Source organism: Antennarius striatus, chromosome 11 (assembly GCF_040054535.1).
Source record: "Antennarius striatus isolate MH-2024 chromosome 11, ASM4005453v1, whole genome shotgun sequence".
Taxonomy (NCBI): Eukaryota; Metazoa; Chordata; class Actinopteri; order Lophiiformes; family Antennariidae; genus Antennarius; species Antennarius striatus.
Window position 1 is genome coordinate 3,250,001 of NC_090786.1, and position 13,176 is coordinate 3,263,176.

General features: G+C 42.4%; 2 protein-coding genes across 3 annotated transcripts in view; both read left to right on the plus strand.

The window, feature by feature from the left end:
• The window catches only part of si:dkey-191g9.5 (rap1 GTPase-GDP dissociation stimulator 1-B), a 7,480-nt gene extending 2,637 nt beyond the window's left edge, over positions 1-4,843 (plus strand). For both annotated transcript variants that reach the window (XM_068327596.1, XM_068327597.1), the window contains 11 exons: positions 1-24; positions 142-270; positions 391-516; positions 668-811; positions 920-1,051; positions 1,144-1,278; positions 1,364-1,489; positions 2,458-2,597; positions 2,756-2,882; positions 3,016-3,144; positions 3,313-4,843. The exon at positions 1-24 is cut by the window's left edge. In XM_068327596.1, coding sequence (XP_068183697.1) covers positions 1-24; positions 142-270; positions 391-516; positions 668-811; positions 920-1,051; positions 1,144-1,278; positions 1,364-1,489; positions 2,458-2,597; positions 2,756-2,882; positions 3,016-3,144; positions 3,313-3,443 — 1,343 coding nt within the window. In that variant the 3' untranslated portion in view covers positions 3,444-4,843. The remainder of the gene's footprint in view (positions 25-141; positions 271-390; positions 517-667; positions 812-919; positions 1,052-1,143; positions 1,279-1,363; positions 1,490-2,457; positions 2,598-2,755; positions 2,883-3,015; positions 3,145-3,312) is intronic.
• Positions 4,844-5,243: 400 nt separating this feature from the next.
• Positions 5,244-10,636, plus strand: galm (galactose mutarotase). Its single transcript, XM_068327610.1, has 9 exons — positions 5,244-5,330; positions 5,649-5,841; positions 5,979-6,133; positions 6,763-6,876; positions 7,079-7,171; positions 7,397-7,478; positions 8,543-8,693; positions 8,788-8,962; positions 9,557-10,636. The coding sequence occupies exons 2-9, from the start codon at positions 5,655-5,657 to the stop codon at positions 9,632-9,634; spliced, it is 1,035 nt and encodes a 344-aa protein (XP_068183711.1). The 5' UTR covers positions 5,244-5,330; positions 5,649-5,654; the 3' UTR covers positions 9,635-10,636.
• The last annotated feature ends 2,540 nt before the right edge of the window (positions 10,637-13,176 follow it).

A 13,176-nucleotide genomic window follows, 5' to 3' on the forward strand; every position in this document is an offset into this window, starting at 1 on the left:
TCGGTCGCATCTGCTTCGACAACTGTGAGTTCCTCTTCAGCACGTTCCTTGTTCATCTGTATCCTTCAGAGAGTTCAGGGCTTGGTTTGTGAGACACATGAAATACATCACTAAAAAACCAACCGTCTGACCTCCTGTCAGCATACCAGCAGGACCAGTTAGTCCAGAGCGGCGTCATCCCCAGACTGGTGTCCATCATTAGGGATTACCCAGAGAACGATCCCCTGATCAACGTCTGCCTGCTGGCCCTCTGCAACTTGGCCGACTTGGGTTTGTTATAGTAATTATTATGAATTAACGACTTCATGATTAATAAAACAAAGAGCCAAAGTTTAATCAGTGATGTCATCGGTCCACCGCCTGTGTTTTTCAAGGGTTTTATTTTCGCAGACTCAGCTCGAGATGCCCTGGCGAAGCAGGGCGTAGCAGATGTCCTGACCTTCCAGCTGAAACGGGCGCCTGATGCGGAACGCCGCCATGTCATTCTGGAGATACTGGGCTCGCTGGGCGAGAGCGGTGAGCTCAGCAGGGACAGACGAGCTGGACCGATGAAACAATCGATGGCGTGCACTCTAAAGTCTTTGTGTCTTCCCTTCTGTGGTTATGTTGTACATTTACTTCAAGGTACTGAAGTAAACGTACTTCACTCTGTCTTATCCACCTCTAGATGTTCTGAAGCTGCAGTTTGCAGAGTCAGGAGTCCCAGAGGCTTTGTCTAAGATGATTTGGGGACTGCAGGGGGGCTCTGACCCCCATGACCTCTGCAGCATCAAAATCGCCTCTAACCTCATCGTGTCACTGCTTCTAGGAGGTAAGGGATGCCAAAGTTTTTGTACATCATGACATCATTGCAGTGCATGTGTTTTAATGTACAGAGATGGGGAGACGGGAGGTGAATAATGATCTCATCGTGCTACAGATGAGTCCATGCAGAAGTGTTTTGGCGAGGGGTCAGGCGTGGTCTATCAGGACGTCCTGTCCTGGCTGCAGAGCTCCAACACTCAGCTGCAGCTATCTGGAGCACTGGCCATCGCCAACTTCGCCAGGAATGGTGAGATTTAAATATTTCTAATCATGATGACAAGAAGAACCGCCTTGAGGCTGATTTACCTCCGCATCTGTCTGCCTCTCTGTTTCTATCAGACAGTAACTGTGTGAAGATGCTGGACCTCGGCGTGGTTCCTCACATCCTCACCTTGTTGGAGCAGCACGTCGACGAAGGAGACGTGTCTGTTCAACATGCAGGACTGAGCGCGCTCAGAAACCTGGCCATCCCCGGTACGGATTCAATCAAAGCAGTTGAGATCAGGTTCCTTAACTTACACTGAGAGGCTTGAGCGTCCGTTGAACTTGTGTCTTCCAGCCACCAACAAGGTACGGATGCTGGAGGACGGCGTGACGGAGAGGATTAAAAGCCTGCTGCGCTCCGACATGCCGCCGGTTCAGTTCAAACTGCTGGGCACGCTCCGCATGATGGTGGACGGACAAGGTGAGCACTAAACTGTAATGACTGGAGGGTAGTCTCCGATGGGATGGTCCAGATTGGTGCTCCAGTCCAACCAGACGTGAACATGATCAATCATGAAGTTTTTGCAGAACAGAATGGCTGAATTCTCGAAAACAACAGAAAAAGATGTGAACTTTTGTTCAAAATACACCCATTAAATAAGTATTAATGGGTGTAATCCTTCTTGGAATGTGAAGGATATTATTATTTTTTAGGATGAAATCTTCTCTGTTGCCATAAACCTGAAAGCATCATCCTCAGTGGGTGCTGATTTGATCTCTGATCATGTTTAATCAACACCGTCTCCATCATTTATTTGGCATCTGGGAGCTTCTGGAGACTTGAAGTGATTCGTAAGCCGTATGGAATCATGCAGGGGTTTTTTTTTTAAATTCACGTTTTAAAACCAGTCTTCATCTTCTCCAGACGCTCCGACTCCAGAAATATCTCTCAAAAATAACAAAAGTCACTCTTACAATCCATTCGGTCGCGATCATGATTTTCATTTTTTGACGAATCTCTTTTTTTAATTGGTGGATGAATCTCAGAAGATGAAGTCTGACACAGTCCATTGCCCCCCCCCCCCCAGAACATAAATATCTACTCGACTGGATGCAGTTGCAAACTGTGCAGCGTGTGAGCTGTCAGTTTTAATTGGAGCTGTCTGGATGGGTGAAATAAGACAAATCAAACAAAGGAAGAAACTGATTTGAGCTGTTTGGAGAGAAAAAAACTATTATTATTATTATTATTATTATTATTATTTTTATTTTTTTTTTTATTATTATTATTCCCCTTGAGACGTCCAGTCTGATGTTTTGTTCAGATGAAAGATTATTAATCTCGTTCCTGGCGGATTCGCCATTCTGGTGTTTCCCATCCAATCAGTTGGCTCGTGGAAATATTTCAGAGCTGTTTCTGATTTGACGCCTCCCCCTGTTCATGCTCAGAGAGGGCGGCCTTGGTGCTGGGGAGGGACACCGTGCTGCTGGCCCGCGTCATGGAGTGGTGCGAAGCCAAAGACCACGCAGGAGTCAGGGGGGAGGCCAGTCGCTTACTGGCTGCTCTCATCAGACACAGCCGCAGCCCCGTGAGTCTGTTTGCTCTCAGCTGAGACTTAGCATAAGTTAGCATAAGCATAAGGTAGCATGAGTTAGCATAAGCATTTGTCTAACTTTGCTGAGATGTTTGAAGTTGAACACAATGACATCAAATGCGCCTGTGGGGGCGGTCTCCGCCCTTTTACAGGAAGTCGTCGGTGCTGTAGCCAAAGCAGCTGGTGTCCAGCATCTTATCTCCATGGCAACAAGTGAGCACGTCATCATGCAGAACGAAGCCCTGGTTGCTCTGGCAATAGCAACAGCAATTGACATCGGTAGGGTGATTTGCAGATATTATATTATTCGAAAGCTTGGAGCATCAGATGTTGAATTTAAATGTAAATCTAGAAACGCACACGCGTTGTCGGCCCCTACACTCCTTTGTGACCCTGTTTGATGACCTCACAGAGTCCATGAAGGACCCGTTTAGAGAGGCCGAGCTGCTGCCCATGCTGAAGAAGATGCTGGAGGATCCGGTGGGGGCGGTCGAGGTCAAGTTCAGCGCTTTAGGTCTCATCTGCAGTCTGGCAAACTCCAGTAGGTGTTTGACTTTTTTTTGACTTGCATTAATGCTTCATTTTATATTTATGTAAAAAAAACATTACCTTTAACCCTCTGAGAGCGAAATTACAGCCTGACAACAGGCTCAGTTTATGTTTTTCTGAGCATACTTTGACCTCTTTTACCCATCTTCATCCTCTCCAGGTGAGATGAAGGAAGAGCTGACGTCTGTGAATATAAAGGAAAGCCTCAGTAAACTGATGGATCACAGCAGCAGTAAGATCTCCTCTCAGGCCAGCTCCATTCTGGCCATTCTGGGAGGAGACACTAGCTAAACCAGCACAAAGGGATGCAAGTGTATCTGACAGCAATCCTTCAGTTAAAAGATCTCACTGCACAAATACTGATAAATATTTATTTTCTGTGGCAACAATTAATAATTAAAGGCAGAAAAATACCAAGACTGTGTCCCCGATAGGAGCTCCCAGCGTGCACTGAAGGAAGGAACGGCGTGTTGGTCGATGAAGCCTTACGAAGAGAAAGTGTGTTCCTTCTCGCGGGGAAAGAATACGAAGTCATTTCAACCAGGATGGTTCATTTAATCAGAAGCATGAATGTCTTTATCATCGTTTATTGTGATTTGCTAGACGTGTGATGATCCAGTGATTGTGTGCAAAGTCAACCTGCAGTAGAGGATTCGTTCAGGGGAACCTGAACGTAACGTGTCCATTAGATGTGAACATCTATTATATTCAAAAATACAGTGATTTTTATATCGGTGAAGGTGATGGTCAGGAGGGAGTTAAAGTGTTTAGAAATGCACAAAAATATTTTCATTGAATTTTGAGGTTGAATTTTGCCTTTGGGAATTTATCATTTCTCTCACCCTAAAAAAATCCTTAAAGCTAAAGCAGTTTTTAGGATTTCATTTCTATCTGCTGTGTATTGATGTTGTTTCTGGACATACAATAATTCAACTCTCAGAACTCAGCCAAAATATTCTGCAGAAAAAGAGCGTTTTACGAGAGTAAGTTCCTCTGAAGTAGAAGCAGATCGGTGATGCAGCTCTGGCTTCACACACATGTAGTCCAGCTCTTACAACACTTATCTCTGAGCACCAGTCAGCTATCTCCATCTGAAGGGTTGATCACCCAGGGATGATGGTTATGTAACCTGAAACATGACCGGCAAGATGAATAAACAGCTGTGGACAAAATAATTACCATTGTCTCGTCTACAGGAAGATGGATTTTATTCTTTTTGATATATTTTTTATCAGATTTTTTTTGATTTAATTGCGAGGAAAGGAAGTTTTCCATCTGATGGACAAGTCCAAATAAAGCACAACATACTGCACTGCAATAATTTGTACATACAGACAGCTATAACTCTAAGCAATTCAGTGTGTGTTTAAAGTAAGCTCATATAGGGAACATGAGCATGTGTGTTCTATACAACATTTAGTCAATAAACTGGAAATGTATGTATACTCTATATAGACAGTTACATGTATATTACATACACACACACACACACACGCACGCACACGCACACACACACACACACACACGCACGCACGCACGCACGCACACACACACACACACACACACACACACACACACAAATCAACAGCTATCTCCAACCTTTTTGAGCATATCTTTATTTTTGTGTTTACTTAAATTGTGCTGTATAAATAAAGTACATTGGATTGCATTTTTCAGTGAGGAATTTTCTGACTTTTGTTCTAGAAAGAGTGGAATAAACTTATGCAAATTTTTTCCCCATGAGAGTATAATTATTGTAATTTATCTTTGATATTTTTTAGCATACTGACATGATTAAAATTTTTCCTAAAGATTATAATGCACATTTGATAAACACAACAAGCATTCAAGAAAATAATTTTTTATTTTATTTTATTTTATTTTATTTTATTTTATTTTATTTTATTTTATTTTATTTTATTTTATTTTATTTTATTTTATTTTATTTTATTTTATTTTATTTTATTTTATTTTATTTTATTTTATCTTATTTTATTTTACAGCTCTTGGTCTGTCCTCCATGACCACTAGGGGCAGTAAGCGTTACACAGTTGTTTACCAACTGAAGGAAGAAGAGAAGAAGAACAAATAGCTGACGTAGAAGAAGAAACAAACAGGAAGTGTTCAGAAGTATTTACACTGGAGGGTTAAATCTGGATTCCTGACGTAGTCTTCCAGGTGAGACTTTATTAATCCCAGTCTTTACATTTAGTGATCGATCTTTAACATATATTGATTGACTCTAAGCGTTAGCGGCTAGTTAGCATGTTGATACTCAACTTTCCCTAAAGTTGGTAGTTTGTGTGTGTTTGTGTGTGTTTGGCTGTGTGTAAAGGTGACGTGGTACAATCCACGGGACGTTTTAGCACACCTTTACTCCTGAATAGTCTGTACAGTTTGGAACAGAAAATGATTTATAGATAGGTTTATTGATTTCAAATAACCAAACAAACAAGACACTTTGAAATAGAGCAGATCCTGTGTGTTTGATTTAAGGTTAAGATGACTGAGGTGAACCATCAGCCGTGGGGAGAGGTGCCCAACCAGGGCAGCGTGGACCTGTGGGTCCTGCAGTCCTCCCAGGTGCGGGTGGAGGTTCTCACCCTGGGGGCCATCATCAGGTCCGTGACCTGCAGAGGGAAGGATGGTCAGACAACAGATGTGGTCCAAGGCTTCGATGATGTGGAAGGTAGGAAGAAAAGGTCTGCACCCATTGATTTCAGTTAAATGCTCAAAAATGTCATGAGAGATTCTTCAGAGGAAGCAAATAAAGTGAATGTGAATCAGGCATCATCTGAAGATACCTGTCCTGCGTTGTGACTCCAGGTTATCTGTCTGACACACGCTACCTGGGAGCGACGGTGGGACGCGTGGCCAACAGGATCGCAAAGGGACGCTTCGTCGTAGAGGGAAAAGAGTACAAACTAGATGTCAATAACGGACCTAATGCCCTGCATGGGGGCCTCCGGGGCTTCAATAAGGTGAGACTCAATAAATGTGTTTATTGAGTATGTACGTAACAGAAACAGGTGTGTGTGTTTGTGAACACTCTTGGGTGTGTATTCTCACACCGGTTTTCAAACCAGGACTTTGAGGTTCTCGGATCCGGGTGTAGTACCGACCTTTACCGCTAGATGCCCCAGTTCTCTTACCTGCGCCCACCACGGTCCATCGGTGTGCTGTGACGTCACACTCGCAACAAACCCAGCTTTAGATGAATTTTTCTACAGATACGGTTCAAATTAATGAATTCTGAAGAGCAAATTATGAAATAATTACAGAAACTTAATCTCATTACTAATCATTGTTTGATGAGTTTTCCTTTACCATTACCATAACATTTATCAGTATATACAGTATAAGGTGCACCCTTGTTGATCAGACTTATATATACACATATACACATGTTTGTCTTCTTATGAACATAATGCATTCAAATGAACCCATGTGTGATTTAAAAGCCCTACTGACATGGATATCAGGTTCATTGTTCTCTCCAGATGTGAATCTGAGCCTGGTTGGTTGTCGTCTTGAGGACTGTAATGTTCATGCAGCTGTAGCTGCGTGGACATTACATTATCATACTGGATGCATGTGTTTGTCTCTTCAGTTCATCTGGATTGCTCGAGCAGTGGAAGGAGGTGTAGAGTTGAGTCTCACAAGTCCAGATGGAGACCAGGGTTATCCTGGAGAGGTTCGTGCCTCTGCCACCTACACACTACAGGTAAACACACACACACACACAATGCAGAAAATAGTCAAAGAAAAAAATCCTTAATGTCTTTAAAGTAGTTTTATCCACCAATAAACTGGTTCCAGTTTAGAAATAAGAGACTGATAGTAAAAAAAATGCTTCTTTTGTTTTAGAATCATGTATTTAATTATCTTTAGACGTCAGTCCAGTAAGACTAACTTCATGTGTTCAGGGGGAAACACTCACTGCTGAGTACCGGGCCCGGTCCAACAGAACTACCCCCATCAACCTCACCAACCACTCCTACTTCAACCTGGCTGGACAGGTAAGTTAAAGAAAGCACTTCAGCAGGACAGACAAACATATTCAGAGATGCCACCCCTGAGGCGTGACTGTTTGCAACATCCAGGAATTATTACCTGAAAAATCAAATATTCTTACAATTCTTTATTTGGTTTCACCCCAGATTTTTTAATGGAATCTATTCTGGCCCAGATTCATCTCCCCATCAAGTTTCATAGGAATATTCTTCTTCTATGTGTGTGTGTAGGATGCAGAGGACATCTATGACCATCAGGTGTCCATTAATGCTCAGTCCTACCTTCCTGTAGACGACACATCCATTCCTACAGGTAAAACATCACCATCACATCTGTTCGGACGAATGTTTTATGGATGAAATCTTCACTGCAGCCGTTCAGCTAAATCCTTGACACATATGAATCAGTTTCCTCCCTTTCTATTGGTCCTTTAATTTGACTTTGCATGCGTGTTTCATCCAGAAACCCACAACACCACCTGCTCCTGCAGCACGGTGGAGGCGTGGATGCTCGCGCTGCCGTGTGGGAGTGTGTTCCTTCAAGCTCTGGCAGACTTCCTCATTAATCTACAATTAGCTCTGGTTGCCCGTTGAGATGGAGGATTTCATGACGGTGTATTTATATCACAGAATCTGTGCTGCAGAACGTGGAAATCAGAACGTGGAATGTGTTGTGAGTCACGCACGACTAAAGACATGAAGTTTTTAAAAGTTTGAAAGGTTGATTTGATTTTATATGAAGCTGCCGTCCTGAAAAAAATTAACAAAAGAAAAATTAAGCCATTTAATTAAAACAAAATGCGCTGCTCATCAGGAACACATCACGCTTCAGACAGAAACAGAATTCTTTGAAGTCCGGAATAATTGCTTCAGAGGCAAAATAACGTCTGGCGTATTTCATCCACACAACAGTAGGGGTCGCTGTAAGCTTCCATCTTCAAGTCAATAGATTAAACAACAAGGCCTGTTATTTGTTTGCAGGTGTGAGAAAAACAACTCATTTTAACTCGTCCTCTCCTGAATGCAGGAATAAATGAATTTTTATGCATCAGGATGAAGTTCAGCCTGCAGGAGGAATTTTAAGATGGAACTTCTGTTTGCTTGTTTCCAGTATAGCGTCGTGCTTCTTTAAGATTGTGTTTATTTTCAAATGCTCCTCATTCACATCTAGCTTTCTAGACGCTTCTTTCAATAAGGATGCATTTCCGTTGAACTGCTTTTCCAAAATCCAAACACCTGGATTTTCCTGCCGTGTTCTTGCTGCTGATTTTCCTGACTTCTCTTCCTTCTTGTCTCTCCAAAGAACAGATGGTTCATCATTCTTTAACCTCTGATCGATGTCAAGCTCTCACCGATCAATGAAATAATTATCTGCAGGAGAGATCAGAGAAGTGGGAGGAACGCCCTTTGACCTTAGGACGCCCGTTCTGATTGGCCCCCGGCTGAAGGAAGTTCCAGCTCCAGGCTTTGACCACAACTTCTGCCTGTCATCACCTGGAGATGTATGGAAGGAGAGGCACGCCGCCAGGTACACGCGCACACACACACACACACACACACACACACACACACACACACACACACACACAATTGTTAAAATAATCCTCTCACACTCTTATCAGGGTGTGTCATCCAGCCAGTGGGCGTGTCCTGGAGATCTCTACCAGCCAACCAGGGGTCCAGTTTTACACGGCCAACTACCTGGATGGCTCCATGACAGGAAAGGGCGGAGCTAGATACAGGAAGCACAGCTCCTTCTGTCTGGAGACAGAGAACTGGCCTGATGCTGTCAACCAGGTATGACGTAATTTTATGATGATGAATAAAAACCACAGAGTTGTTGAATGCTCACCAACTGTTGGAGTGCTTGGCTCCGCCCACCCTGAACAGAACTACATCTGTTTAGCTCCGCTGTGGATTTTTTTTCCCCCCAGGAATCCATTTGTTTGGTATTTTATAATTAATTAGTGGATTTTTAAAAAAAAAAAAAAAGCTCCAGTAATGCATTTTATTCACACAAAAACAAAAAATCCGGATCTGCTCCAACATTTGTCGGCTTCTCCTGATCCTTTTCCTTGATGAATAATCATCTTAATAAGATCCTGCACCATGTGATGCCTCATTTTCAGGACTTTCAGATGTTTGTGTTCAAGTTGCGATAGAAAAACATTTGTGTTGACTTTAAATCTGCTGCAGCCGTGACGTGTTTGGTTACGGTACGCTGGAAGGAACGTTTACTAATCCTGTTATGACAAAGTTCTGACCCGCCCTACTCTGCTTCTGATTGGCTCGTGGTTATAATAATTGAAAATAATAACAACCTAACACAAACATCTGTGATTCCATCCAAAAAAAGAAACCAAACTCTTCGTTTCCTGTGTTTGTTTTCAGCCTTCCTTTCCTGACTCTCTTCTCCGTCCCGGTGAGGAATACCGACATGTGACCCGATTCACCTTCACCAGCGTCTGATCCGATTTCAACCAACAGGAAGGAAGGAAACTTTGAAGCAGTAGATATTTGAAGTGATTTGACTCGATTTCCCTTTTGTCGCCACATTCCCTGAGGTCACTTATATCTGGATTTGGAACCGGATAGCATCTGGTCTGGACCCGGGCCTGGAACCAGGAGACTATTGAGCGTTATCAAGAGAAAAGTGATTTCACATGCTGTGTTAGAATTATGCAGCATAAACAGATATCAAATCCAGAGTGGACAGACATGTTCAGTCGCTTCCACATAACCGTGACCGCATCGGTCCTCCAAAGAGGATCGCTTTGAATTTTATTTCTCTTGAGTTTGACGTGTCAAAGAGTTTCCTCTTGCATCAATATCCACCATCTGTGGGGGGCGTTCCTTGGTGGTTGTCATGTGACCAAATCAGTTGCTCCTGACTGGCCAAGTGGAGGAATTTTAAAAACCGAGCAAAGAGTCGAGTCCGATGTTTAAAAAAGCAGCAAACAGATCGAATGGAAGACTTCAAAACGACAATATTCAGTCTAATAAATGTTACCTGCAGAAGGATCTTTGGTGAGGAAACGCCAAAGTGAACAAATAAATATTTTATTGACGATCGATCGGTCGGGCGCCTGAACATTCCATGAATTTTAACTTGGAACAACGGTTTTGAAAAAAGGGATCAGTTGCTTTCTTTGAAACTTTCCTTCACATTTCGAGAACGTTTTCATTTCAAAACCTTCAGATCTGCGTGGAGCCAATCAGTGAGGGGCGTTTGGGAAGGGAACAGATGGTCTACGGTTCTATTCTTCTTTGTCGATGTGTGTTTTCACTGTGAAAAGGTGTGGTAATGGGATCAAAATGGGAGAAGGAATGTGTCCATATGGGAGAAGGACCCCCTGTGGAGCGAACGCTCGCCCCCGGTGGAGGTCTGAGGTTTCTTGCTCTAATGTGATTTATGATTCTGAACCAATTCATTCCTACATGAAGGAAAGAAAATAATAAAGAGCTAACTCAGTCAAGTCTGTAATTATTGCCCATCTGTTCTGCTGTATTGATTGATTATAGCAGATTTGACAGGCGGCGGTACGACGTATTTATGTTGTGTAACTGCGTCGTGGGCGAGTCGTTTCAAGAGGCTGGACTATTCCTGGAACGTAGAGGTGAGGAGGCAGGTTTGGGTGAGAGGGCATCACGATGCTCTGCAGAGAGAGAGAGAGAGAGAGAGGGAAAAAAAACCGGGATGCGTTGCCATGGCAACCTCATATCTGTCACTTGGAGATGCTGGGAGTCGTCGAGAGATGTAAAAGTTGCGAGCTGCAGGGAGAAATAGTAAAACTGCATCAAACCCGGGATGAGGTTGATTAATAAAGATTAATGCTGCATAAACACACAGTGGGGAGAAGCAGATTTGTACTTAAAAAAATAATCTGTTGGATTGAGAAACAACATAATGCTGTTATCCATTTAAGGTAATATCAGATCTTATTTTTTAAAAGATAAAGGTGAATAGATGATACACATATTTTACTATGAAGCCTTTAAATGAAGCAGATATTAATTTTAAAATTAAAAAAGATGTTGGTTTTACTGTAAAAATACATCAGGGTGGATTCTTATGATGGGTTAGTAAAGGAGAAAAACAAACATGGTATGTAAATAAAAATATATGCATGAGGTTAATGAGCGATATGAAAGGAATTCTTATTTTTCAGACCGTTTTTTAGGGTTTTGATTATCATCCAGAGAATGAACCTTTCTCAACTCGTAACCATGGAAAACAAAAGAAAAAGGCACCACCTCCGTGAGTGTTTGTTGTTCTTGTTGTTCTTGTGTCCATAGAGAGTGGTGAAATATTCGTAAGTGTTTAACATCTGCTTCACAGAACAGCATCAGAACTTCAGGGCCCCCCGACAGAAACCCCCCTGAGGCCCCCAGAGTCCTTTCTGTGTCTCTAGTCGATCTTTTTCAGACCACAGTCAAAGTCGTGGATTGCGTTGAAAATTTTGTTTTGTTTTGTCTCCCTCGTGCAATTTTCTGATTGCAAACTGCTGATAAGTTCTTTGCACAATGAGAGAAAAATATGTGAACCTGGTGGTGACGTCACACCAGATGAGATGCATGAGATGATTGAACTTTCAACTCAGAAAACATTCATTTTGGAGACTTTATATGCGTCATTCAAACTGGAAAGAGTCCCTTCCATGTATTAGGATGAAGATGAGGATCAAATTCTCATCTTCTGGTTGAACCATTCCTTCTACATTTATTCCAACTTGCACGATCAGTCACCAGCGGCCGCTACACTCCCTATTAAAAACGTGTCCGCATGCATATTTCAAGGGGTGTGTGAATCACAGACTCATCTTTCAGCAGCGGTCTGGTCCAACAGGCTGAGCTGCCTGAAAGCTGATCTAAAATCACGGCGTGGAAGCAGGAAACGACTTTTGTGTTGCGTGATTGTGTTGGGCAACACAATGCCAGCCACACGCACAGACAGATACATGCAGAAACTCATGCGTAACGCAACGGCCTCGTCAGACCAGTTTGATCCAGACGCGTCGTTCCATGTGTCGTCGTTTGGTGTTTGTAGGACTTCTGGTGGGGATTTGGTTTTATTGTAGCCAAGAGCTTTTTTTTTTTAATTCAAATTAAAATGCTTTTGAAGCAAATGAATAAAACAACATGAGAAGCTACAGAAAAGGAGGGAATAAAAATGTCATGGAACTAATAAACAGGCAGAATCAGTAACAAATTGATATCCAATGGTGAAAATGTGTGTATCCTTCATAAAAACATCCATCTGCATTCGTATTTCATGAACCCGTTCAGTCATGAACACCTGACGACACACCCAGAACCTGGATCTCTTCACCTGTTCCATTACCTATAATAAAAAGTTTCCCACAGATGAAAGAAAGTGTAAAGAAAAGGACAGTTCCACGCGTTCGGGAGCGTTCCGTGTCATTAAAATCTAATTCACGACTGGAAACTAATCAGATGGATTCCAGTCTGGCGTGTGCGTCACTCAGCAGGCTCGTTCTGCCACAGTAACTATGGTAACAATAAAAAACAGAAAATATAACCTCTAGAATTCACGACTTATAGGAAGAAGTCTACTTGTGTTCTTGACTTTTGATTCTTTCCATTTATGACCTGAGGAATGTAAACACCCCCGCTCTGCAGCTGCACTTCAGCAGATTCACACTGATGTTCTCTGTGTAGGTTCTATGTTCCACATGAAGCTCCAAGAACAACACTTCCTACTCATCCCCTCTGAAGAAGTTCTTCTAATTATATCTGCTCTAATTATCTGATAACTGCTGCTCGTCTCTGGAGCGTTCTCCTCTCTGATTGTTATTTGAGATGCTTTAACTGTGGCCTCTCTTTTGTTCATGCTGTAATATTCCTCTCTGATCTTCTTAGTGTCTACATTTTGAATTATTCAAGCCCAAGAACCTTCATTTGTGTCTGAATCGTGTGAAATAAAATCATATTTCTTTCTGTTCCGGCTTCAATGCGTTCACATCACCAGGATAAATCAGATTTGGTCAGAC

Bases quoted from the DNA above. Each gene is read 5' to 3' on its own strand.
- galm (XM_068327610.1), top strand. From the start codon at position 5,655: ATGACTGAGGTGAACCATCAGCCGTGGGGAGAGGTGCCCAACCAGGGC. The intron at 8,694-8,787 runs GTACACGCGCAC...CACTCTTATCAG, and splicing joins AAGGAGAGGCACGCCGCCAG to GGTGTGTCATCCAGCCAGTG. The intron at 8,963-9,556 runs GTATGACGTAAT...GTTTGTTTTCAG, and splicing joins GGCCTGATGCTGTCAACCAG to CCTTCCTTTCCTGACTCTCT.